Source organism: Brachycentrus maculatus, unplaced genomic scaffold (assembly GCF_059751285.1).
Source record: "Brachycentrus maculatus isolate JH-2025_06_01 unplaced genomic scaffold, ASM5975128v1 h1tg000057l, whole genome shotgun sequence".
Classification (NCBI taxonomy): Eukaryota; Metazoa; Arthropoda; class Insecta; order Trichoptera; family Brachycentridae; genus Brachycentrus; species Brachycentrus maculatus.
The window spans coordinates 1902290-1930000 of record NW_028280811.1 but is presented as its reverse complement, the minus strand read 5'-3'; the positions used below and the strand labels follow the sequence as shown (position 1 = coordinate 1930000).

General features: G+C 30.2%; 1 protein-coding gene across 1 annotated transcript in view; it reads left to right on the top strand.

Moving 5' to 3' along the window:
* LOC148311768 (neuronal growth regulator 1-like) overlaps window positions 1-27711 on the top strand; it is a 58375-nt gene that overhangs the window by 17776 nt on the left and 12888 nt on the right. Inside the window, exons 2-4 of the mRNA XM_088278441.1 lie at window positions 14371-14467; window positions 17907-18082; window positions 18665-18745. Coding sequence (XP_088134567.1) covers window positions 14398-14467; window positions 17907-18082; window positions 18665-18745 — 327 coding nt within the window. The 5' untranslated portion in view covers window positions 14371-14397. The remainder of the gene's footprint in view (window positions 1-14370; window positions 14468-17906; window positions 18083-18664; window positions 18746-27711) is intronic.

Below are 27711 nucleotides of genomic sequence, written 5' to 3'. Positions count from 1 at the left end.
TTGTTTTCAGTTAAATCAGATGCAAAATATTCACAGTCACGTTTCCAAAAGCTTGATTTCCTTTACTTCAATGGTTGGGTAGAATAAGGGCTGAGTAGGGATTCTGATTTAATAGTACCTACTCGTATGTGTATGTAGATTTTTATGTATGTACAGTTTATAAATGTAAAAAACTGAGAGTGCGTTTCAGTTTTATTATAAATGTAACAAAATAAAATTAGTTCAAAAATCTTTTTTTGTATAATTATTAAATTACATATAATATTATTAATATTTCTGTTATAACCAATATCGTAAAAGATTTAAATTATTCCAAAAAAATAATTACCATAGAACGCTACTTGAACTTTGCTGTATTACTTGAGCCCAGTACAAAAATATTTAGATCTGTATTTGGTCTACAATAATGAACGTATCGACATATTGTTTCCCTGACAGGTGACACTTATTGTCACGATACGTTCTTTATTGTAGACCAAATACAGATTTAATTTTTTTTGGGCTCAAGTAACACATCAATGTTCAAGTTAACATCAAAGTAGCCCCGTTCTACGGTTCTTTTTTGTACTAATAATATTTTCAACGAATTCATCGACCGATGTTCTTATGGACAGGTAAAAAAACAAAATAAACAAAAGTATGTATTTTCACTTGTTGATGAGAACATCTGTAGTTCTCGAAATTAGTCGTATTATATTAATAAACTCAAAAATGTTCTCATATGAGTGTTTTATTTAAAAATTTAAATCATGTTATTTGATAAAGTCAGTGGCATATTTCATTTTTTTTACTAAAAACAGAAAGAGCCTTAGTGATTTTAAAGGGTTAAGAATTTTTTTAAAGTTTAATATTTTCGTACAATATGTGTAACATACATATTTTAACCAATTTTGTATTCAATTTAAGGGTTGTATTTTATGAAATATTAGTTATTTATATAAATGGTTTAAAAAGAATTTTAAAAACTCATTGTTTTAATATTAGAAGCATTATAAAATAAGTTTGATTTAATACATACTTTTTGAAAGTGATAAGATTCATAAAAATGAACGAATAATTAAACTCACCTACAAACTTTATTTAGCTTCTTTGTATTTAATTTTTTTATTTTCTCATATCTTTTCTCCCATCATATGGTTTATGTCATTGTTTAAAAAGTACTGTATTTTTGTGTAAGTATTATTTATGAAGTCCTGACTTCATAAACTTGGATTTTCTGCAAACAATTGAAACAAAATATTAGTATTACATAAATTTAATCTTTGACTGAAAAACTAAGAATAAATTCCAGGAAATTTTCAAATGAATTTCACAGTTATATTCATTTTATTGATCTATTAAATGTTCCAACACCCTTCTCTAACACGTCTAGACAAGCCTCTAAAATGGAAGCTGTACGGTTGATTTCTATAAAATATTTCTAGAAGCTACTTTATGTTAGCTACTGCAATTTACTTAGAAATTTAATGACCCTACTAGGTTAACTTTACTGTCAAAAATAAAGTGAAGCTTTTATTTTGACTGACATTTTAAGCAGGGAACTACTTTTGACATTCCATTGACCTTTAAATTTAATTTAAGTATCACGACCCTTATAGAAAGAGTAAAATATATTTTATAAAACTACTTAACCATCACTCTTGTCCCCTGTAGGGATAGGCATAAAGGATAGAACGTCACTTCATTCTACATTTGCATATGTTATTTGATTAAAATTAAACACTTGAATAATCCACTTAATCGAGTTTTATTTTATTTACGACTAGTTTCGAAAACTACAATTGTTTTCATCTTCTGGTACAAATTAAAACATTTTGCATATAATATTAGGCTCTTCCAAAATTATGCAACATTAATATTTATTTGTTTTTAATATTATATTCAGGTAATAAATATTTATTTAACCATTCTTTATCGATCCGTTAAACGTATTTGAACCATTTAAACATCTCTTTTCTGCCTTTTTTCTTATATAAATACAATTGAGTATTTTATTAATTAGAAGTCAGAAATAAATTATGCCATTCAAATCTCTTCTAGTAATTATTGTTCTCTATATAAAAGTTGTCACGAGATCATTAACTATAACGACCATAAAGTACAAACCAAAATACTTTCAACGAAAGTAAAATTTAGCAAATTTTCTATTCGACATTATTAATATTCAAAGTTTAATGCTCTTTATACATAAATTTAAATTACTATCACGCAATCTTAAATATGAAATTATAATAAAATACACTCATTCTTTTGTAAAACGCAGTATTTAAAGAAAAAGTTTAAGAACACTTTTATTAAAAATAAATTAATTGTAATTAACTATATGTGCATAAATTTCCGGATTTTACTGGAACTCCGGATAGCAGTTATCATGTTTTTCATACACTTTGTAATATTTACTATTTTACCTATGACTGACAGTCATAGTACTATCATATTGAATGTTTCGTATGTCAACGGATAACTTTTTAAATTCAAACTTCAGAATTGCTATCTCACCTTGAAAATTGATAATTAAGTAATTACGTGTGAAAATATTATTTCATGAATATGAAAACAAAATTTATAGGTAGTATTTTTTATTCCAATTATTCCACATACTAAGAAATTTACTGATTGTGGGATTACTTGAAAAGCCACTCAGAAGGAGTAAGTACTCAGACTTTAATATTCTCATCAAAATAACGTATTAGTAGATAAATATGTACGGGTATATTGAAATATTAAAAAAAATATCAATGAATTAAAATAATCTGATAAAGTATTTTCCAAAAACCTGAAAAATATAAATAAAAAAAACAAATATAATTTTAAAAAAAACACAAGCAAATATACAGAATTATTATCGTTTGTATGAAAAATATAAAAATTTGTATTCTCAATATTATTAATATTTAAAGCATTTATTTTGTGGTTAGTCATTTTTACTTATTAATTTTTTTACAAAAATGTTAATAAAATTAGTATATAACCACTCACCGTGAGTGGTTATATACTAATTTTATCAACATTTTTGTAAAAAAATAAATAAGTAAAAATTTGTGTTTCCCATATTTTTTAAAAGAAATATTACATTCCAATACCATTCAAACTTATTTGAAGGATAGGGTAATGGTTACGTATTGTAAATATATGAAATAGAAGTAGGTGTCATACAAGACCCTTCTTCTTCCTGACTTCATCCCGTCTTTGTAGACTACTAAGGTCAGCTCTACTTGTCCTCAGGTTATAGATCCTTCTGTTCTGGACGACCTCTGGATGTCCTCGTCCTCAGGTTATAGATTCTTCTTTTCACCTATGCTATGCCTACGAATCATGTTATCTTTGTGCAGCACCCATGAATTTTTCGGTCTTCCTTTAGATAAATTTCGAGGAAGATCCATTTCTATTGGCTGGCTAACTACATGTTCGGGTTTTCTTTATATATGACCCGTACTTGTCAAATTTGTCTCATGGAAAAATACAAGTTTTTGGTTAGTTTTGGGGATCCACCGTGTTCCGAGGCTTGGTGTTCGATGCTGTAAGCATGCTCTTTTTTTACCCTAGGTAGGCTGCTAACCTCACCCAGGAACCCTCCTCCTTTTGAATCCGGGCTTGGGACCGGCATTGGCGGAGTTAAATTACTAACAAAGCTAAGTTACTCCAGGGTATGCTTGGCTACAACAGTTTAAAGACTAGAAGGAATGTGTATTTGATTGCGAATTTTTACCGATTGTTGCGCGGTATGATCGATTATTCTGAAATTATCCGAAGCATTGATCTGTATAATCCCGATAGTTACCTTAGACAGCGTCGTCATAGATTGTTTCACGTTCCTATATACAAGACCAACCTGCCGATGGTTATGTCTGTAAGAAAAGCTACCGCTATGTTGAACAGTATCACACTGGATATTAATATGTTCCATATTTCTGAAGGAGTATTCCGAAGCGGAATTCTTCTACATATTAAACAAGAGTCTTCTTGCCTACTTTTAAAATTTGTGTTTTTAATATATACGCCTTAAATGTTAGTATGCAGTGTGCATATTAATTATTGAATAAATTTAATATAATTTAATCGAAGTTGTTGGCACTGAAATAAGAAAAATCTGTGATTGCGAAGATGTCTTGCAATGGGTAGAGAAAGAAGACGGCTCTAAAGAAATCGTGTGGTAAGAGCAAGTTCGGATCGAGTGGTAAAAATAGCAGCAGACAGCAGTGCAAGAGGTAACAGACCGCCAGAAAGACTACCTTAACGACGGAGAGACAGCTGGTCTTCCACCTCCCAGGAGTGGACCGAAGAATAACAGGACTTAGTCCAAAATAAAGAAGAAAAATACATAACTTAGTAAAATCTCATAAAACATTTGAAACCATCAATGCATCATATTTTTTTAGATATACTTATATAAACTCTTAAAATATATGTTTTTTAACAACCGTGACTTTCAAAAGACTTGTTTTAAATTCATAAATTGTATAAAATAAAGAAAGTTCTAAACTCTTACCTCGTTTATACTCGTAAACCATTCTGTTTCTCAATCACGTGTTAACAACTTTTTTATATTATTTTTTGTATAAAACCTCTATTTGAAGAAAATTCACAGCGACCTTTGTCCTTCAACCCTTTCACACCCTCTATTTTTACTGACTATTAATTTATTTCAACTACTATAACGTTACATGTGTCTAACTCTTAGACTCTAAGAGATCGCATTACGATATTGCATTAAGTCTACTTTCATCCTTGTTTTGGCAACAGCATGATTATTTTCTACACGTTAAGGTTGCAACCAGAACTTTGTGTACCTAGAGGCGGTTAAACAAATTTGTATTTATTTACATTGATACTTTCTGATTAAGGGTCATTGAAAGCTTTTTAATATTAATAATCTGGGTACAATTTTGGTATTTTTTATAATTTTTGCAAACTTAAAACTTTAGCCCCTTAAAAATTTATTTGCAAGAGTGGTCAGTTAGAATAGTGTTCCGCAAACTTTTTTCTCTTCAAGGTACACTTGCCAAATCGAGAATTTTTAGAGGTACATCTAAGAAAAAAAAAGGTTATTTAATGTTGATTTGTTAATAAAATTAATATAATCCAAAAACATACATAACATATGATGTTTGATGCAAAATGTGAGCCTACTTACCTGAGCACAGGCGAAAAAAATTGGAACAATTGTTGATAAGACTGCTCTTTTTATTTATTAAATAATATTCAGAGACAAAAATCCTTATCTTTACGCTCTTCGCTCAACAAAGCGCCTCACTCACTTAGCTTTCAGCTATTTCAAGGTGTGTTATCTTAATAAAACTAGACCTTTTTTCACGGCACACAAACTAATCACCACGTGCCGCGGCACACACTTTGCGGAACACTGTATTAGAAAGCCCAAAGCTCTATATCAGATCTGGTAGAAGCTTTCAAAGTAATATGGGTTTTTAAACTCCCTTACTCAACGTTATATTTGTGTCGTTGTATCCAAAGTACAATGTAATTTAAAACTAAAAATAATGTGAATTCAAATAGACACAAAAAAGTAATTGACTTAGTTCTGAAAGGGTAAAGAATGGTTGCGTGAATAATGCTTTATTCCCAAACTGAATATTATTTTGTATTTACTATAAGAAATAAAAGCACGCACGCTCAACTGCCAACGGCTTAATCCGAAACGAAAATAACGTAAAATAAATAATATTTTATCAGACGGGTGATCGGAGAGTAGTAAAAATTTATTATTGTGCATATATTTTCGGTAGAGTGCTCGTTAAGGCTTCCACCCTCCCTCTAAACGCCCACTAAATAACCAATAAAAATACATGTTAGTATTCTATTTGCTTCTTCAAAATGGACATTCTAAGATTTCGGATCTTTAAACTACCTTCAAGGGTAGTTATAATAATAAACATGAAGTAATTATAATATAATAGCTACATGTATTTATATATATAAATATATATAAATTCGTAAATGTATTACATATATAGGATATACCAGAGAATTTGTTTAACAAAGAAATTGCGTGGCAGAAAGTACCTGTTTTTAAATAATAATTTTAGTACTTTTATTCACGAAACATATGAGTCAGCAAAACGTAGTATGAAAAACTTTTATCCTATTATAAAGTAAAATTTAAAAAATGATTAATATTTTACTATACCTGATTACTCTGCCTCAATCATATAATAATATAAACGAACAACGAGTTTTTGTTTCAAAATGTATTTTATGAACCTAGTTTTTCTTTTATATACTCAAATTCGATTAAAAACCAAATTATTATCGTACCATTACGCCGCTTCACCGCAGAGGTAGACAGAGAGACTAGAATGCCACATCAATTTGTCTTTGCCAAAAAACGTTGTCTCTTTCATATACATGCATCTCCTTATGCATACTCTCCTATTATTCCAACTCCCGATTGACTACCCTCAAGTATTTATTCTTCTTTTACTTTGTGTAGGCTTTGTGGCCTGTTTTTAAGAGGGATTAGCCTCTTACGATGTCGATTCACAGCTTTCAATCTATCTCTTTGGTGGTTTGTCCGGAAGTCATCTACCTTGGGGTTGGTCGGGCAGTGCAATGTAATGGAGTCTAGATGGTTCCATTGTCCTCACATGTGCATACCGTTGTCTTCTTCGTTGCCTTCCCCACCCAACGACATCTTCGATATTGCATATTGTTTCGCTTAACGAATGTTTTGGTTAACGAGTAAGATTCTGGAACGAATCATGCTCGTTATGAAGAGTTCCACTGTTCATGTGTGTATAAACATACGATAACAAATCTCAATAATTCGAGTAAAACAAACATAATAGCATGATTAGTATTTTTTTAAGTATACGATAAAAGATAAATCAAAGAAAAAATCAAATAAATACGAACCACGTGACCCATAAAATTAGTTTTAACTTGATAATTTTAAATCAACAAGTTTTTCAAAAGGGGTACTATTTCTAATAAACCTTGTTCAAGGATATCATCTAGAAAAGCTGGCAGTAATTATTATTTTAACATAAAGTAAATTTGACAGTCTTGAATGACAAACTATCTTATTAAAAGTCCAACGTTGATTTTTGATCAAAGATAAGAAGTCTTCTCCTGAAACATTTGAACAAGTCAAGAAGTGTTTGCGTACCTTTGAAAGGTTCCCATTTTAAATCAAGTCACTGAAGCGCGCTCCGCCTTGTATAATTTTAGGGGTAGACAAGGGAAGAATTCTGTGAATTTTAAAATTAAGTTTCTCCATTCCTAAAAAAACACCTCCCAAATCAATAAGGGTGCCAGGCAAAATGGTAACTTCAGCCACATTAAATACGTTTTCCTCCCTTTCTCGATGATTGTTATCTTTTAAATTTCTGAAATGAAAACCTAATTTCTTTTAATTAGTTAAAATCACATTCAAATTTCCTTGAGCTAAATATCATTTGTAAAATTCATGTTGGTTTATTATGAAAACCTCAATTCAATTTCTATTGTATGATACTATCAATATATACATATATAGGGTGTTTTTTTAGAGGTTTGGTTATAAAACTAGCAACTTTGACTGTCTGTTTCTAAAGACTGTCAATTTGACAGTTGATAGTTGATTTGCAATCAGTACGTTTTATCATTTCACCATAAAAAGACTGAATGACCATTATGACATCGTAGGTTTGGTGAATGGGCCGAAAACAGTATTCAGTTTAATCCTCTTTTTAACGCAAAATATTGTTCACGGATGAGGTTTTTTTTTAAATGACTGTCGATAAGCAGAATTGCAAAATTAATAACAGTGAAGAAAACCCAGAAGCTTTTGTCGAGACGCCCTTATATTAATTAAAAATTACTGTTTGGTGTGCTTTATGAGCAGGTGGAATCATTGGCCCATATTTTTAAAAACATGATGCCGGCCAGAATGTTACGGTCAATGGAAAGCGCTACAGAACCCTGATTACTGACTTTTTCGTACTTCAGTTGATTGGCATTGGTGTGACAGAGCTGTGATTTCAACAAGAAGGCGCAACACGCTACACGGCGGTTGCCACCATTATTGGGGAAATTAAAATTCGTGTACCCCTAAAAAAACACCCTTCACATATAGTTTAATTTAACACTTATGTTTATATTTCTATGGCAGCGCCATCTATTGGGCATAACAGCAGAATACGCAATAACTTAACATTGCTTATGCAAACAGTTTACTTTTTGACAAATCCTGACATTTAGCATTTTCAATGTTTTTTATTACATTATTGTTTCATATATATTTTATGTTTTCATTTTTTACTTGCATTTAAAAAACATACCACAAATATAAACTTTGTTTATTTTTTTTATTTCAAATTGGTTGAATGTCAAACCTAGCTACATTTACCCGTAGCCGAGTATACCTTATTTATTTTAACTTGACCAATATGACTTCAAAGTACTTCATTAATCATAAATAATAATATAAAACCCTTATCTGCACCCCCATGGTGAATAGGGCACTGCGTCATATAACGCAGTGTTATCTTGATCGTTTGCACATGAAGGAAAGGTGATCAACCCTCCGCTTCAGGAACCAGTTCAGGGTAGTATTGAATAAATAATACAGTGAAAAAGTCACAAATATTAATTTGAACCCCCCTGGGAATCGAGCCCGGAGCCTCCAGAATGGTAGCCGAGCGTGCTGACCATTACGCTACGGAGGCAGACATCATAAATCATAAAAATGTATGTTGTTTTTTACTCAGCCTTTTCATGAATGTAAGGAGCCAAATACTGTATTTTTTTCAGATATTCTGCATATTAGCTCAGTGGTCGCATTTATATAGATAACAGACGTAACTCGGCGCGAGAGACATTATTCAGACGGTGAATTGAAAACTTTGGTTGTATTTCGGTGCTTTTAGGAGCTTGCGCAAAAAATATCAGCTTTTGTAAAGGTCATGTCGCCGAAGGAGATTGCTTTTTGCTTTTTAGAAAGCATCGGAAAATAGTTTGGGATTTGTCACCGGAGGTTTCTGCTTTATAAATTATACTTTCCTACCCTGGTATTAGAAGGCTGTTTTATTATATATAGTTTACTAACACAATAATACGTAAACTCTTTAACCCTGAGGTGACTAAATTTATTTTAAAAGAAATATATAATTTTTTAATTTTAATTTTATTTGAAAAGATCGCATTATTTTTGTAATATACCGTGAGGCCGTGTAAGAAACACTGATATCTGAAGCATGTGTAAGACGGCAAATATCGTGAAGTGGGGACGACAACGAAGGCAGTACTGAATGAACATGTTAACAGAAAGTCAGAAGACAGACTTCCATATATCGCCTTTCAAGGAAACCCTGAAGGACGTAAAACCCCAAGCAGACCTCCAAAAAGATCGACGATCACATGATCTGTTTGAACAGATCTTGAGAATGAATAAAAAGAAAAAGAAGAAAAACTAAAAGTACCCAGTCATGCGTTGTCGTGGCTCAGTCTGGTTAAATAAAAATTAAAGAAAAGAGAGAGCGCATATTTCTTACAATTAATAACGACAAACAATTTTTATTTCAACAATGTTTGTGGGTATACGATACCCACAACCATTGTTGCGTCGTACATTACGTGTGTTGTTGTTACATTTAACAGATCGCGCTGGCAATGCCTTCAAAAGTTTTTTTTATGAAAATATATTTTAATATATCTCATATGTAAAAGACAATAACAAGATAGTATATATTCACACATACATGTTCAAATGAAACGTTGTACCTAAACTGATGAATAGTTTTATAAAATTTATGATTTAGAACCAACGAATAATTTAAATATTTGATCATCTCATGATTTTTTTAGAGGGGAAAATATTTAGAGAACCCCATTCTCCTTGAAACTAGTGTGAAAAATCACGTTTTTTTTCAAATCTTCTACCAATTTAAAATTAAAAAAACAATGTTTTACTCTTTTATAAACTATAATATTATATATTCAATAAAAAGAACGACCTTTTTAACAATAAAAAAGGCCACTTTGGACCATGATATTATTTAATATGTAGAATACAAATGAGTTTAAAGAGCCGGAAGCATTTTATTAAATTTGAAATAAGTTTTTTATCAGTCCTTTATATTGTTCTAAATTACTTTTTTAATACCACCAATTTGATTATTTATAAAGAATATGACGTGATTTTTCCAAAAGAAAAAAAAAATATTTGTTTATTTAAACAACAACAAAAAAATTATTATAAATATCTTGTTTGATTAAAAACATTGGAAAATATTGTGTTATTTTTTTAAGCACGTTTATAAAATTTATAATCTATTTCATTAATTTCATGACACTATTTTTATGTTTTGTAATTTGAAAAATCGTTTTTTATGATATTTACAGAATGTATTAAGGTATTTAGGGAACACAGTTATAGTTACTAAATATAGAGTAACGATATGTGGAATGTCACTTGAAATATACAATAGTAAACACTATTAAAATTCAATAATTCGCAGAATAGTAAATATTGAATGCACAGTGTATCAAACGAATACTCGAACATACCATGATAGATGGTAATCCCCACAAATACTTGAAATTTCACATTTCCTTTAAATCTTCTTTAGGTATTTTGGGATTTCAATAAAATCATGGTAAATAAATGCAGGACAAGGTGCTCAAAGGTCTTTTAAATCTTTTTACTATCACTTAAGTGAGAATAAAATTTTATAACCACATAAAACCGAGGAAAGTTAAAATATAAAACCAGTTTTCACAAGCTTTTCTTAAGAAATATTAAACTACAAGAAAACTCGTTCCGTAAATTAGATACAAGAAGTAAATATCGAATTTTCAGAAATTAATTAGTTAGGTGCTGTAAGTTATCGATTCGGAGTAGAAATATAGTTTTAAACAGTCAAAATTAACTTATTAATTGCTCTTTATTATACCTAATATATATTTAAAGATATAAATGAAAAAAAATATATAAACTTCTTCAATTCCCTTAGTTTTAACGTCATCCAAAAGCATTTATTTGCGTTATTGAATTTTCGTACCAACTAACTTTTTATTGTGAATATGATAGTTGAGTAGAATGTGGATTATTTATAATTCAAAATCAGTTGACGATGTGATATGTTTTGAGTAGCAACAACAGTAAATTTTTATTTAATAGATTTATATTATCCACTGACTTCGTGATGGAATTGCATTTTTAATATATTATTAAAAAAACATGGCACGATCAGGTATGCCAAATACTTGAAAGTGGTCAGGTTAGGAGTCGTAACAATCGGCGGGTATGTATGAGGAGATGCATGAACGTGGAAGAGGCGAAGAATGTTTGCAAGGACAGAGTGGTGTGGCGCTCTATTCTCTCTGCCTACCCCTGCGGGGAAGCGGCGTAATGGTTAGTTAGTTATATATTATTAGATTAAAACCAATATTTTTAGCTTTTCCACTTTATTTTTATTTGACCAGCGACCGGATTTCGTCGTCACCGACATCATCAGACTGGTGATGACTGGTGATAGACCAGTCTGATGATGTCGGTAACGACGAAACCCGGTCGCTGATCAAATAAAAATAAAGTGGAAAAGCTAAAGATATTGGTTTTAATCTAATAATATATTTACATTAAATGTGCATTTTATAGTAAAATAAATGGTACGTTTGTTAAGTATTTATGTGACATTATACTTTTTTATTGCGATTCACTATTTCGTTATTCATCAAAACAACATTAAGTTTTTTTTTTTCAAATCCTACATTAAAAATTTTGTGCAAAAAAAAACAATTATGCATTAAATTCTGAAAACACTAAACCAAACATTTTGTATATTCCCTCTTAAATCTAACAAAATAGGATGTTATCTGTAACAAAACCATATGATCGGTATTTTATTAAAAATTTAAATTCTACCCATTTTTTTCTTGGTAAGGCTTGCTTCTGATTAGACGCAAATTTAATTTATTTATTCATTTATCTCAAATTTATTCTTGAGGAATTGAAATGATTTTGAACATCTTATCATTCCGCCTTCCCAGAAAGTGGGGTAAAACGAGTCAAGTGGTCTGATTCGCCCACTTAATTCTCAAGCTGTTTACTTAAATTCAAAAGAATCATGATATTTTTTTCGTAGAAAATCATTTTATATAATATTTCCAAACAAACATGGACTTACAATTATTTTCGCATTGTAATAATTAGATTTTTTTAAGAATACATCAATACTTAACTAATTTAATTTAATATTTTATTTAACTCCTGTAATTGGACATAATCCAGATTTTGTGAACAATTCTTAAATTCAAAAGAATCATGATATTTTTTTCGTAGAAAATCATTTCATATAATATTTCCAAACAAACATGGAATTACAATTATTTTCGCATTGTGATAATTAGATTTTTTCAAGAATACATCAATATTTAAGTAGTTTAATTTAATATTTTATTTAACTCCTGTAATTGGACATAATCCAGATTTTGTGAACAATTCTTAAATTCAAAAGAATCATGATATTTTTTTCGTAGAAAATCATTTCATATAATATTTCCAAACAAACATGGACTTACAATTATTTTCGCATTGTGATAATTATATTTTTTCAAGAATAAATCAATATTTAACTAATTTCATTTAATATTTTATTTAACTCCTGTAATTGGAGATAATCCAGATTTTGTGAACAAGTATTTGGACACACTTAAAATGTTGTAATTTAATAGCATTTCATATTTAAATTCCAGGTAGTTTTTAATTATACGAAAAATACTAATGTTTTTCAATATACACGTGTTATTTTGATGAAATACTTTCATTTAAAAATTTAATACCAACCGATTGAATTGAGAAATAATAGTATTAATGTTTTATTATTTGTTAACTTAAACGTATATTGTAGGCCTACAAAATATGTTATTTTTATAAATCATAACAAAATATCAAAACATTTTTTTTCCTTTTCATATCTTAGAATATTTTATGACATTTCGAGAAATTATATATTATTTTCATTTCGTCGGTTTATTAAACATTTCAATGGAATTAATGATAAACTTGAACGATAATTTTAACGATCAGTGTTTTTTTTTAATTGTGTATAATAACTTATATCTATCTAACACGAAGGAACCTACGTTGAGGCACTGTGGTACCAAATTTCATTTATTCACCAAACAGTTTTTTTTTACAAAGGACCATTTTTTTAAATATGAATGGTAAAAATATATTTTTTTAAATACATTTTTTTAATACATATTATATATTAACAGCATTTTTGGGTGCGTCAATATCCTCGTTCACACACTTTAAAATGTTGAGAATAAAATAATCTTGTCAAATACAAGAGCTGCATAAAAATTTTAATTTTAATTTTATGTTAAATGATCCAGTTTCGATCTTGCATGCATCTAAACAAAATAGTATGTGGTAAATAAAAGCTTTCTCAAACGAATCATAGATCAAACGGCTCTCGTGGACTCTTACATTAAGCGTTATACGTTATATGAATATGTATATAAGTTCCAAAAATTTCATCAAAATGTCAATTATGAGTAGAATGGTAAATATTTCGGGTGTATAAAGTGATCGCTTAACCAGCCTACAATATGTCACAAGCTCTATAACCAATAAACAGGCTTTTATTTACTTCTTCATTTATGTTGAGATGTCAAAAATGAAAAAAATATCCTTCACGGATGCTGGTTCGGCATTAATGAATATAAAGATTGAAAAAAAAACTTCAGGCGATTATTTTCCATGGGAATCAACGGGTGGGGGATGAAACGACCAGAGAATTTACTATCCGAGGGTTAATTGTCAAGGGTGAACTGTCAAAGGATTGATTGTCAAGGGAATAATCGTTATGGAACCGCGCAAACGTAAAATACGATTATTATTTAAATGTCATGCGACGACTTTTAAACATCAAATAATTTTGCAGCAGGCACAGAACTTTGAAGAATGTCCTTGAAATATTTAGTTTTACCCTTAAATATTCTTTATTATAAAGTACAGCGAGATCACATCTAGTACACTTAGAATAACACACTTTTATTATTTATTGATTCGGCATTAACTTTGTGGAATGATATGATTATTTTATTAAAATTAAACAGTTGAATATACCACTTTAATGAGTTTTATTTATATTTACGACTAGTTTCGAAAACGACAGATGTTTTCATCTTTTGGTGTGCTAAGTAAATTTCGGTTTTAATTTGTACCAGGAGATGAAATAAATAAATAATATAGTACACTTAGCATATATGGTTGACTAAGTATTGCACCCATTACTTAGTCAAGCTGGAATAAAAAAAATTGATTTTTAATTATAAAATCCATTCAAATGTTTGTTCTCAAGCTTTTTTGGAAGGTAAAAATTATTTGCTTTGTATATTTAAAAAAAAAACTGTTTATTCCAGAGCTGGGATTGCGGTGCCAAACCAACAATGGGCCCCGCCGCTGTACTGCTCTCGCTATGCTCGGCTCTACTCTCTCTTGGACTTGCTTCTCGCTTAGGTAAGTAAAAAACAATCCAGTAAATCCTTAAGTAAAAACACAAATAGCGCCTCAAATATGATGATAAGGATGATGTACCAACATCTTTAAATACTTAAACTAAATTAATTTTAACAGCATTTTTTGTGGGTACTCAGTTGAAAACAGTTCAAAGAACCAGTAAACAAACAATCATTTACTCAACTATGCCAAGGCGCTAGTAAAAATAACAGTCACAAGCAAGCTTAACCCTTCTCTGCATGGCTTTATTTGCATCACTCCATGACTGCATTGACAGTTCGTCTTCGAGAGACAAGTGAAGTTATTATTTTGGCGTTCATAGCGCGTCTTTTGGCTAAATTATGAACTATATACGTGAGTTATGAATGTATCTAATCAGTAACAACAAAGAATGGTTGCTTATATTTTTAAAGAACGTTTTAACACTAACTTTTGGGTGTGTAACAAATTTGATACACTATCCAGTGAAGGGTTAAACGCGTATTTATAAATATATTTGTATTTAAAGTTAATAACAAGATTTAAAATCATTCAAGTTGGTCAAAAGCACGAACGTCAAAAATTTACAAACTAAATCCTATTTTCACGAAAAATTGTTTTACATGGTTTTATCGGCCTCCGTAAAAAATTGTTATAAGTTTAGGTAGCATGCTGGAGTTCTAAGGTTTGATTTTTATGAAGGCAACTATTTAATAAATTTTCATTCTAATATTAATATAATACTACACAGGTCTGGAACCTGAAGCGCAGGACTTTGTCTTGTTTCGTGTAATTAACGATGATACAACAATGCTTTGATACAATGCAGTGCTTTATGCACCATAAAGGGTTGATACAGGCAGTGGCGTGCACAGAGTTTTTATTCAGGGTAGGTGCTTTGCTGTCTTTACAGAATGAAGCCTCTGAATACAGGAAATAAGGGATTTACTGTACAATAAAACATATGAATACATAATAGAACGATGAAACATTTATTCTTTTAATTTTGTTAGTATGCAAATATATGAAAATAATTCAATTGAATCGTCCATTGTGTATAAAACTTTGTCATACAAGAAAACGTTTTTGACCATTTTTAATTTGACGTACATTTTAAGAAAAAGTGGTACTAAGTAATATTTAAATTAAAAATGAATAGATTTTATCACAACGTGACTGCCGAATCAATTACTAAAACTTTTGTATCGTCTCTTTTGTACCTCTTAATAAAATAATACTCCCGGGAAAACGAATAAAAACAATTATTTTCGGTTCAAAACTATTTTTGAAAATGATTTCTTCAAGTCACGTCATCTTAATCAATCCAATATCACGTGTGTTATTTTGCGATATGAAGTGTTTAGTATTAGTGTTGGTTGTCTGTCAGCATCCTGATACTGTGTGATGTAATTACAGTCAATCAGGTATCATTGTCAATTAGTCAACAGCATGTCACTCTACAACGTACTCTCTGGTATGTAAGCAATTATGATATAATAACTCACTTCATATAGTTACTCTGGTGTTCTGATGAATGATATTTATAATAACACAAGGGTTAGCTATTAAGCTGATTAATCAATGTACTAATCAATCTACCAATAAACACGGAGGAACATAATAAGCCAAGATTCATCGGATTATACGTATTTGGTGAACGATTTGTTTTACAAAATTCTTCTACTACTACCATCACGTCATTTAGGTAGAGAGGATGGAACGCCACACTCTTCTGTCTTGACATACACTCCTCGCCTCCTTCACATTCATACATCTCGTCGTACATACTCTACGTTTACGCAGACTTTTGACACCACCAGATTTTAGGTTCTGATTGATCTGATCGTGCCAAGTCTTTTTCGGCCGTTCTCGTTCTGTTGTCCCACTCATATTCGCCACATACATTTTCTTAGTTATTCTCTCGTTATCCATTCACTCGATATGTCCATACCACCTTAAACTACTAATCTTTTCAATCATCCCTTGTTCAGCCTTTCATTCCTTTCTCGTATTTTTGTTTTAAAAATTCAAACTGTGTACCTATATAAAATATTAACATGAACATAATTGTTTTCATGTATTTAGTAAAACATATATAATGTTTTACATATTATAATCAATTAAAAGGGTATCAGACATCTCATTTGGTTTATTGATATTAAGAAAAGACTGAATGCAGTCGAAATGCGATCCCTCAGACGAATGTGTGGCAAAACGATGTTTGATAGATGTTCGAATGATGAAATAAAGAAAAGAATGTAAGGCTGAGATAAGCATTATCGATAAAATTAAGAAAGGTGTGTTGAGATGGTTTGGACATGTGGAGCGCATGAGTGAAGAAAGAACGGTTAAACAAATTTATGAGGCGAATGTAGTTGGAAAAAGAAGCAGAGGACGACCGAGGAAAACTTGGCACAATCAGGTATGTCAAATACTTGAAAGCGGCCGGGTCAGGAGTCGTAATAATCGTCGGGTATGTATGAGGAGATGCATGAATGTAGAAGAGGAAAAGAATGTTTGCAAATACAGAGTGGTCTGGCGTTCGATTCTCTCTGCCTACTCCTGCGGGGAAGCGGCGTGATGGTTAGTTAGTTAGTTAGTTTTGAATAATTATTGAATATTAGTTTTATCACAATAACATTTAATATTTTTTAGGTTGGTCTTGAAAGAAGACTATCCTAAACCTAAAATGTACCTAAAGATCACAAGACTGGAAAAATAAAAGAATAAAAAATAATAGTCATTTTAATGTTCTGTGAAAGTAATTGCATTCAACCATTTGAATTTTTCGTCAACAAAATCAGTTTACATTAATTCGTTTTATTATTAATTTAAGTTAATTTTGAAAAGTGTAGTTTATTGGAAACATTAATGAAATGTATTTTAAAATGTTATGGCAATTACAGCAGTCAAACCCCTAGTGATTCAAAATATATATTATTGAAGTCGGAAATTAATTTAATGCAGTGGGCTAAAACTCAGTTTTATCGAAACGTTTCACGAAAAATACAATAGTTTGAACAAATGCTATCCAAAAGGACAAAACATTTAATAAGTATATGACCTTTATAGATTTGGCGTTTAACATGTACCTAAAACTCTTGTGTCCTCGCTCATTTAAATATTTTTCTTTTAAACGTTTTATTTTTTATATTAAATGTTAAAATTAAACGTTGATTTTTAGTCTACTAAATTAAATTTCATTATTAAAAACACATAAAAATAAAAATTGTGACAAAACGACAACAGCAGTTTGAAAATGCACTAAAAAGGCGAAATAATTGTTTTTTTTTAATACTAAAATAAAATTTAGTAGTTCTAAAATTCAGTGTTTGATTTCAATATTTAAAATTTAAATAATGTTACAAAATAAAGTGCTTGTATTTTTTATACTCTTTGAACGTGATTAAATTTTGTTCAAAATATTCATAACTAAGAATTTTTATTATTGTTATTACAGAGAAGCGAGACTTGGACCACAGTGGGACCGACTGGCGACAGTTATGGTACAGCGACACTCCGGAAGCTCAGATAGCAGAAGAACCCTTTGCTAATAACACTGTCGCCAACATCACCGCACAACTTGGCACCACTGCCTTCCTCCACTGTCCTGTTGCTAGTGTAGGAGAAAAAGGGGTGAGAAATTACGAACTTAACACTTTAATGATATTTTTCATTAATGAATTCCATCTAAAAAAATCTTGAATGTTGAACTTTCCTTGGTAAAAGCTCTAACTAGCACGTCGATGAGGGATGACGCCACAATCAAACTTTATATGATACAATAAGTCTACGTCATCTTTTTATAAAATATTTTAAATGACTTTTTGAGGAGCAAAATATGGATTTATGTTGATTGGAGGACAATCAGAAAAAAGAGGATTTGTAGATCCTGTTTAGGTATATCATAGACAAAAATTCTGAAATCTCTGTTTTCATATAAAGTTTAGCTATGGCCATGTCTGATGAGCTCTATGATACTTATTTAAAATAAAAATAAAAGAACTTTGTTCACAAATACTGGATTATATCCTATTTTGGAGTTATTCTCAATTTTAATTATTGTAGAATGGTGAGTGTTACACAGTCTTTAAAATGATCACTTAAATAAGTCAAATACAGGTCATTAGCACTGTAATCACCCACACTTCCATTTTTACATTTTATTCACTTTTATATATGCTGAGATGTATGAATAAAATCTGAATACTTTTTCAGCAAGTGTCGTGGATTCGAAGAAGAGATTGGCACATTCTATCGTCAGGCCACTTAACATTTACAAATGATGATAGATTTCAGGTAAGGTTTTTTTTCCTCAATTTTATTTTATTGATTTTGTTAAGATAAAATTTACTTGTAATTTGGAAGCTGTTTTAATAAAAGTGACACTTTTTTTGTGTGTTTAACATTCTTGTATTTAACTTGTGTTTTTTTTTCAACTTTTCGATTGCAATCTTATTTATAATCGATTCATACTTAGCTATTTGAATGAATTTGAATTAAATGAAGAACAGCAGTCTGAAAAATAATAATAATAGGAAACCTTATATTATTTATATCCTGTTATATGAGTTTATTATTTATAAAATATTTTTTTTCCATGAAGATAGTTTCACATACTCAATTGCAATAATTAAAGTGAACTCATTACATTCATTAAAAAAAAAAATAATAATGTTAATTTTATGGGTTTGTAAATTTTTCATTACAAAATCACTTGTGGTGATAGTTGGTGTAGATTTTGAGAATTATTTTTTTTCCCATAAACTTGTATTTTTTACAGCATTGATGTTGTGGAAAAATATGAAGATTTTTATATAAAAATAAAACACTAGTTAATCAATATAAACTCGACTAGTTTCAAGAACTACAGATGATCTCATTAACAGGTAATAATTCAATCTCACCTGTTTCATAGGTCGATAAGCATCAGTAGTTATCGAAACTAGTCGCGTTCACATTAATATACTCAAAAGTGGTATTACATAAGTGTTTTATTTCCATTAAATTATTACAATTTGATTTTGAGGATACTTTATTAGATGTTTTAAAATTGTTACTATTTTTTTAATACTCTCCAATAAGTTTAAAAATGTCGATCGGCAATATTATTTCCAATTACGGTTTATCAACGCTGTAGTATCTGAAAGTAGTTTTCGATTCTCTCGAACGCCGAAGTTTGTATTTACACTCCAGCCAACCACTTAATTTTCGACAAAAGTATCCGGGGTTGGTTGTCGATTTATGACCCTGTTTTCACCACCACCGATTAGATTTATAGTCGCAAATTAAAATAATAATAGAACCTGGCCACAAAACGTTATACTGCCGTGAAAAAGTTTATATTTTCTCCCAAGTGGCTGTTTAAATTAAGGTTTTGGATGCTTGCCATTTGGCTCACGAGTGGATGTGTCACTACGGGAGTCAAGTAAATACAAAGAAGAGGGGCTAAAGAATAAAAAAATGGATACATGTGGTACGATGTGTGGCGACGTTACTATTGTACATTTGTTGTTGCCGCGACGCGTAGATACACTTATTAAAATTGCTACAATTTTGTAATTTGTAATGAAATTTGGCTTGGAAAATTATACAATTAAGATTATTCTAACATGTATTTATAAATGTGTCTCCTAATAATTTACCTATTTCAAGCATTAATATTATGTCATGTGGAAAAAGGGATAATTGAAAAGACTGAGAAAAGGTTCGAAAGATGGTTTGGACATTTGAAGCGAAAGGATAATGAGAGTATTACTAAGAGAGTATATTCGAGCGAATGTGAATGGGAGAACGCAACGAGGACGGATGGTGTTTAGGGTGCTGCATCATATAAACGCAGTGTTATCTTGATCGTTAACAAATTAAAGAAAGGTGATCAGCTCTCCGCTTCAGGTAATATATTTAAACTCTTAAATTTTTATATACCTTATACTCTTATATTAACATACCTTATACTCTTATATTTATTCAACATGACTAGCCCATGGTAATATTGAATAAATATAAGAGTGAAAAAATCACTTATATTTATTTTAACTCCCCCCCTCCTTAGAAATCGAACCCGGGAACACCAGTAAGGTCACCGAGCGTGCTGACCGCTACCGAGGCAAAATGAGAATAAAAGGATGATATTTAAAGTATTTTTTCCGTTGTTTGATACTATTTTATTATATTTACATGGTAAAATAAGTTTTTTTAATCAATTGATACTTTGTAAGTGAAAGTATCTTAATAAAATGTTATGAAAGTTAAGTAAGGCTGTTATGAAAGCCATCAAATAAGTTAGTTTGTCGTTCAAGCGCGGGCGATGGCGTAACCAAATCTCAAATTTGAATGTTTAATATTTCGATGGCACCCCAAACTGAACCTAATAACATCACTTTGCATTTAGTTTTACTCCATTTTCGAGTAACAACAGGAGCGCAACTTTGGTTAATGAAGAAGTTTTCCTTTCGGATTACTAATAGATATCTGCAGAACGATATCGCCCCACGTAGAATAGTGATATATCAAAATATAAACAGTTGTGGAAGTCCTCACTAAAAGGTTACAGTTTCACTAAAAATGATTTTTAATAATCGGGAATCCTAGCTTGTAAAATTGTTATGTTTTGGTGCGATTTAATGATTTCATATTGACAACATTTTGAGTGTGTACAAATACTTGTTCACAAAATCTGGATTATCTCCAATTACAGGAGTTATTTTCATAAGTTTTTTCGACATCTCATCAAAGATGAAGAAGAATATGGTATAATAACAAGTATTTGAACGCACTCAAAATGTTGTAAATAAATTATCTGGTCAAAGTTTAAATAATAAAAATGATAACGATATTTTCTGGCGTTTCTCATGTGTGTGATTATAATCGAGGATTCGGACCTCACACACGAATAAAAGAGTTTCTGCTCAATAAAAAGCTTCTTTTCATCTCACCAATAGATGTCTCTAGTGAAGTTTTAGTTATTCAAGAATAATGTTTCAAAGACAGAGTGGTGTGGAGTTCTGTTCTCTCTGCCTACCCCTGCGGGGAAGCGGCGTGATGGTTAGTTTGTTAGTTAACAATATTTGATCTCGGTTAAGAGCTCAGACCATCCAAATAAATACTGTTTTTTTTTACGAAATACATTAAAAAATATTTTAAAAAATTGTTTACATCTTCGTGTTCGTCAAATACCACCTCAAGGGCTATGCTTGGCTATGCTTAAATGGGTGATATTTTATTTTATGAAAATTATCTCACCCTCACTTTTTCCAATTGTTGGTGTAAGAGTATTCCATGCCACCGGTCCCGCAACCAGCAAAGACACGCTCGAATAAAGTAATTTTTATTCTTACTAGAATGCCATTCAATTAATTTTTGCATCAGCGCAAGCTCCGTTCGTGCATCGGTAGCATAAAGTCTCCCTCAGGATATGAGCAGTTATTCCATGAGTTCAGTCCTGTGGGATATTGCTCATCGGACTGCCAGTACGTGAGCTCGTTAGGCGAGTAATGGATCGTAACTGCTTATTGCGTACTGACGGAAAATATACAACACATCGCATAGTGCGAGCATTTGCGGTGTTAGATCCGAAACACATAGGAACTTATGTAATTATTTAGAAATATGACTTTTTAAAAAGTTTAAATACCTTAGTTTAATTTAAGTTTTGTACTGACATCTTTTGGTGAAACTGCATTTTATATAATAAAATAACAAATTTTAATATTTTTTACATAAATTTTATTCGACCAGCGATTGGGTTTCATTAGACTGGTATAAAATTATTTAGTTAAGCAACCTTAGTTTAATAATTCAATCACTTTTTTTTTAAAGAAAAATATTTGTTTTTTTATTATTTCCACAAATATTTTGATTTTATTCCATTGTGAGCCAAAGAAGAAATATATATCAAACAGTGGAAGAGTAGGTTCGAACTGAGAAACTCTGATTTAAGAGTCCGTGACTTTAACCACGGGACCACAACCGGACACACTTCATCTAAAACATGTTTTTTTTTAAATATTTAATAATTGCAGCGCCATCTGTTGAACGTAACAGCAATACGTGCAATCCGTTTAACGTTACTCATGACAGATAACATGTTTCTTAAAAACTGCTATCATATCATTCTCAATGTTTTCGATTGCATTGGTATTTCATATATTTTAACAACTGCTATCATATCATTCTCAATGTTTTCGATTGCATTGGTATTTCATATTTTTTAAGGTTTTCAATATTTAACGATGATATGTGTCAAAATGAATGAAAATTAAAAATGTGTGGTTTAGCCAAACCAAGCCACATATACAACGCACAGTTTTTTTTAAACGTCATTTTTCTTGATATTTTTCATCGTTTACATTAACCCGTACGTAATATATATCCAGGCGCTATAATATGAGTACATGTGAATACACATTTTTTAAGCATTACCTTATATTTTGTTATCGTTGAAGGGAATCATGGAAATCTATATTTCAGTATTCCAACTCTGATGAGATAGCTAATTTAAATAATATATTCTAAACATTTTCACGTACTGCATAAATATTCATTTTTGAAGCAAGATCATCTCCCGTGCATGTCAATAAATCTTTTTAGAAATTTATGATATCTGAATCGTAAAAAAGTTTCAGCGGCGGGCGAATGGCGAGGGACGAACAAATTTATGCACGCTTTCAGGAGGACTCATTTGTTGGCAGAGCTGAATAATTCCTGAAACACGTCCGATTACTTTTTGGGGACGGCGGGTTCGATCAAACGGAAATGAATCAAATATTCCGCGCTAATCCGGGGGTAAAAGAGAAGAGAGATATTCGCTACCATGTCCAATGGGGTGGTTTGATATGTGTACATATGAATTCGTTTCTACAAATTAATATTCCTGGTGTTTTGCATGTGTCATTGGTATTTCAAAGTTCCACATAATCAATTTATATTCCTTAATGTGTTTTGATTAACAGCCGTTATAGTAATACAAACTTGTATTTTAGCCAATTTAATATATTCATAATCTACATATCATTGTCTGCCTCCGTGATGTAATAGTTTGCTTATTTAGGAAACATGCTTAGTATTACCCTTGACTGATACATGAAGCGGAGGACTGATCACCTTCCCTTCATGGGTTAAGATAACACTGCGTTTACATGATGCAATGCCTTTTAAACCATTGGGGTGCGGATAAGAGCCTGAACCGCCTTACCTTTGTGTAAGTAACGATCAAGATGCGTCAATACGATGGAGTGCCTTATGCACCATTGAGTTACGGATAAGATTTAGAAGAAGATATATTCACACCATTATTAGGAAGAATATTTTTCAAATTAGAAAACTCTTAAGATTTCTGTATTTTATTATATCTTTGTAACTTTCAGAATCTTCGCATTTTCATCACTCTTAATAAGAACGATGCGAATTGAAATTTCCAGGAAATGATTTAATTTCAAAACATCACTTCACTGAACTTCAATAAGAGAAAATTAATATTAAACTCTGGTACATTCTGCCAATTCGATTAATTTAACACGATTCAAAGTTTCGAGACTTGCGAAATGAATTTAATTATTGTGGTCCTTGAAAGTGTTCGTTTAACATCGGTTATTGTTTTTTAATTAATGATAATTTCACTCGTTGTTTTTATTGAATCAATTATTTATTATTTATAGACACTTATTAAGTGTTATGAGTGATCACCTTGCCTTCATATAGTAATCGATTAGTCAACCCAAAAAATGCATGATTTTTAAATTTTATTAATTTAAAAAAAAATATCTGACAACAATAACTAAATGTCAAAAAAATCCTCACAGCGCCATCTAGTTATAAAAGGCTGACTTAATTCTAACCTAGGCGTGTGATGAATAAGCAATAGTGTGAATTATAACAATTCCAAGCGACTAAAATATGTTTTAACTGATGTGAAATTCTTGTTACAGAATTGCAACGGTATGCATTTAAGGGTTAACATAATATTAATTTGATGCAGTGCCCTTGGGTAGATAAGGGTTCCCAACTTGAAAATGATACACACAAAGATACATTTTTTAATGAAATTAAAGTTGTTTGAATATATTTGTCATGCGTAAAACTATAACAAGGTATTTTTTTTAATTAAACACTTGTACTATACCACTAAATGAGTTTCATTTCATTACACACGATAAGTTTTATTAGATACGACTGGTTAAACTATAACACTCGATTACAAATAAAGGTCAAGACATGATTAATTTAGAAAATTAAAGAAATACAAAAAAAAATCGGATAAAACATGAATTGATAATATGTTTATTCAAAATACGTCGCCATCAACTATATTTCCTTTTACAAAAAATCCCATTCCTTAACCCTCCCCTCCCCTCTATTTATTACCCTATCAACCTCTTTATATGTACCTAAATATGTTTTGCTCGTTGGTTTTACTTTTCACCTGTAGATGAAAACGTCTGTTAGTTTTCGAAACTAGTCATGTGTAATGAAATAAATTCATTTAGTGGTATAATACAAATTTTTAAATAAATAAAAACCTTAAAAAAATAATCAACACGTCATTCTACAAAGTTAATGCCAAATCAATAAATAATAAAATAAGGTTATTTTTTATTACTATTTTACTTGGTGAACTTCAATGTTTCTTTAAATCTGTTGTATTACGTGTTTTGATGCATTCCGCGTAATTAAAAATTAAAAGATGTAAATAACCAAAGTGACTGCTAAATTAATTTATAAAATTAGCTGATATAAGAAAATTAACAAGCAGATAGATATCCGAATTATGAAAATACGGGAAATAAGGAAGAATAAAAAATACTAAAACAATCAACATCAAACGAAATACTAAAGTAATTATAAATACCATCTGTGCACGACGGCTTACCGCGGTATGATCAGCGGAAATCGCTATATCGAAAATTAATTTAAACTGCAGTTGACCACCCCTCCCGTTCTGCAGATTCGAATGCAAATAATTTTAAATCTAGCATCGGAGATCTGAAATATTTGAATTTTCCTATTGAATTGATTTAGATATTTCAATTTTACTGCTCCATTATTTGAAATGCGTTGAATGAACCACACGTATAGAAAAATACCATTTGAAAATGTGTTTCATCATTCCTTACGTCAGTTTATCAGCGGAATTCAGCAAAATCAAATTTTATGAGTATACAGGTGAATTGAAAATGGGTATTTTTCAATTGGAATTCCTTGATTCAAATTCATTTGAAATACTAATTTTACAACTATTTTAATTAAAAATATTTGTTTCCTTAAACATTAATAATAACAAATTAATTGGGCATCGGAATTAACAGATCACTTCTATTAAGTTCAATTGTTCGATGTAATTAACCTTAACAGTTTACTAGACTTGCAAAAACAACAGCATTAATGGAGAATTCTGTTGAGAATTTCGTTAACTACGTATGCTGAAAAAATTAAACAACTGTAAAAAAAAGCTCTCATGAAATTTACTTACTTAACTGTGAGTGTACGTATTAAACTTACTCGCTTGGACACGGTCCGCCATAACTGATAAACATTTATTATTTCAGAAAAAATAGCGCTTTTCTGATGAAAAGTTTTATTTAGTTATTTATATGAAAAATTAACTAATCGATAAATTACGTAATTTCAATAAATGTTAAAATGTAAAAACAATTAAGAATAAATTCATGATACAAAGAAAACATAAAAAAAAATACATGCATGTTTTATTTTATTTATTTTATGTATTTTATGTTAAATCGAACACTGATTTTTTTAGTCTACTAAATTGTATTTTATTGTTAAAAAAATACATTAAAATCAATTTTGTGACAATTGTTTCACCTAGTTATGGCATTTTTAAACTAATGTTATGTTAGTGGATTAAAAAAAACCAATGTTTGATTTAAGTTGATTTATTATTCACTACATAAATTAAAATGGAGTTCTACAAATTAAACGCCAAATCGATAAAAAAAATGCATTTTTTATGTTTAAAGTTACGTCATGGAATTTGTATCATCCAAAAGTTGTATCAATATATAAATTCGTCACTATCTCACGTGTTTTTCCAAATCAAGGACCTATTATTGTAATTTATTATTTTGTGTATGATGAAATATAAATAGATAAATTCATCTTTCGTTGAATAAGTTCCAATCAATTTAATAAATGTAATTATTTGTACGAGCTTCTGTCAATTTTTTGACAAAATTTCAAGGGTATAAAAGTCGTTGCTGATTTTAAAGACGGAACAAATTGTTATGAAGATTCTGCCATTTTGGTGAAGGAAAATACAATTCAAAACAATTTTGTAGTATTTTTATGTTTAAAAAATACTTTTTTAATACACGTACGAGTATATTTACCCAACGATGCTCAAGGCAGTGACAAATTGATGCATCCTTGTCTTAATCGTTGATACTAAAGGTAAGGTGATCAGTTCAGGTGATCAGACTATTGGATAAAGGAATGATATTAATGGGACACAATGATATTAAATAAAAGAATTTAAAATAAAGTGCATTATTGGGTGTTGCAGAAAAAGTACAAAGGGAATATTTATTTAAATGTCTGGTTTTTTATTGAATTTATATATTTATTAAACACACAATTAGCTTTGAAAACAAACTGATTTAGTTATTCTCAAAAAATGGTCAACAATACTTTATTGCATTAAGTAATGTTGACCATATTCTAAATGTAAATTGCATATTTTTTTATTACCTATGAGTTTTGTGATACAGTGCATGGCTTGAAAAAGTAATATACAGTTATACAGCAATACTTAGCGTGTACAAGAGTGTAGTCACTATAGGATTCAGTACCCAGTTGCGTTGTATGGAGTTACATGTTTTGTAAAGAAAGGAATTTATTCACTTTGTTCACAAACAGTAGCGTAGTCGTAGAAAATAAAATCCATTGCATGCATACCGTAAAACTACTTAGTATTTGAATTAAAATACAAATGAAATTTAAATGTAGCTTTGTTTTCAAATCACTATAAATATTTATAGTGATTTTAAAACAAAGTCATTTTACATACATCGAGGGAACATTAGTAAAACTCGTCATACAAAAATGTTCCAGGACAATCGAGTTAAAAGGAGTTAAGTTCATTAAAACCATTCATACACAGCATTATTTTAATTGAAGGAAACTTTTACTTGTGAAGAATGTATTTTGGGTATACACATTCATAAATTTTTTTTTTTTCCTTTTTCTTACTAACGGTGCAAAGGACACTTACTGCATTATATAAAAGCAATATTTAAGAGTACGTCAAA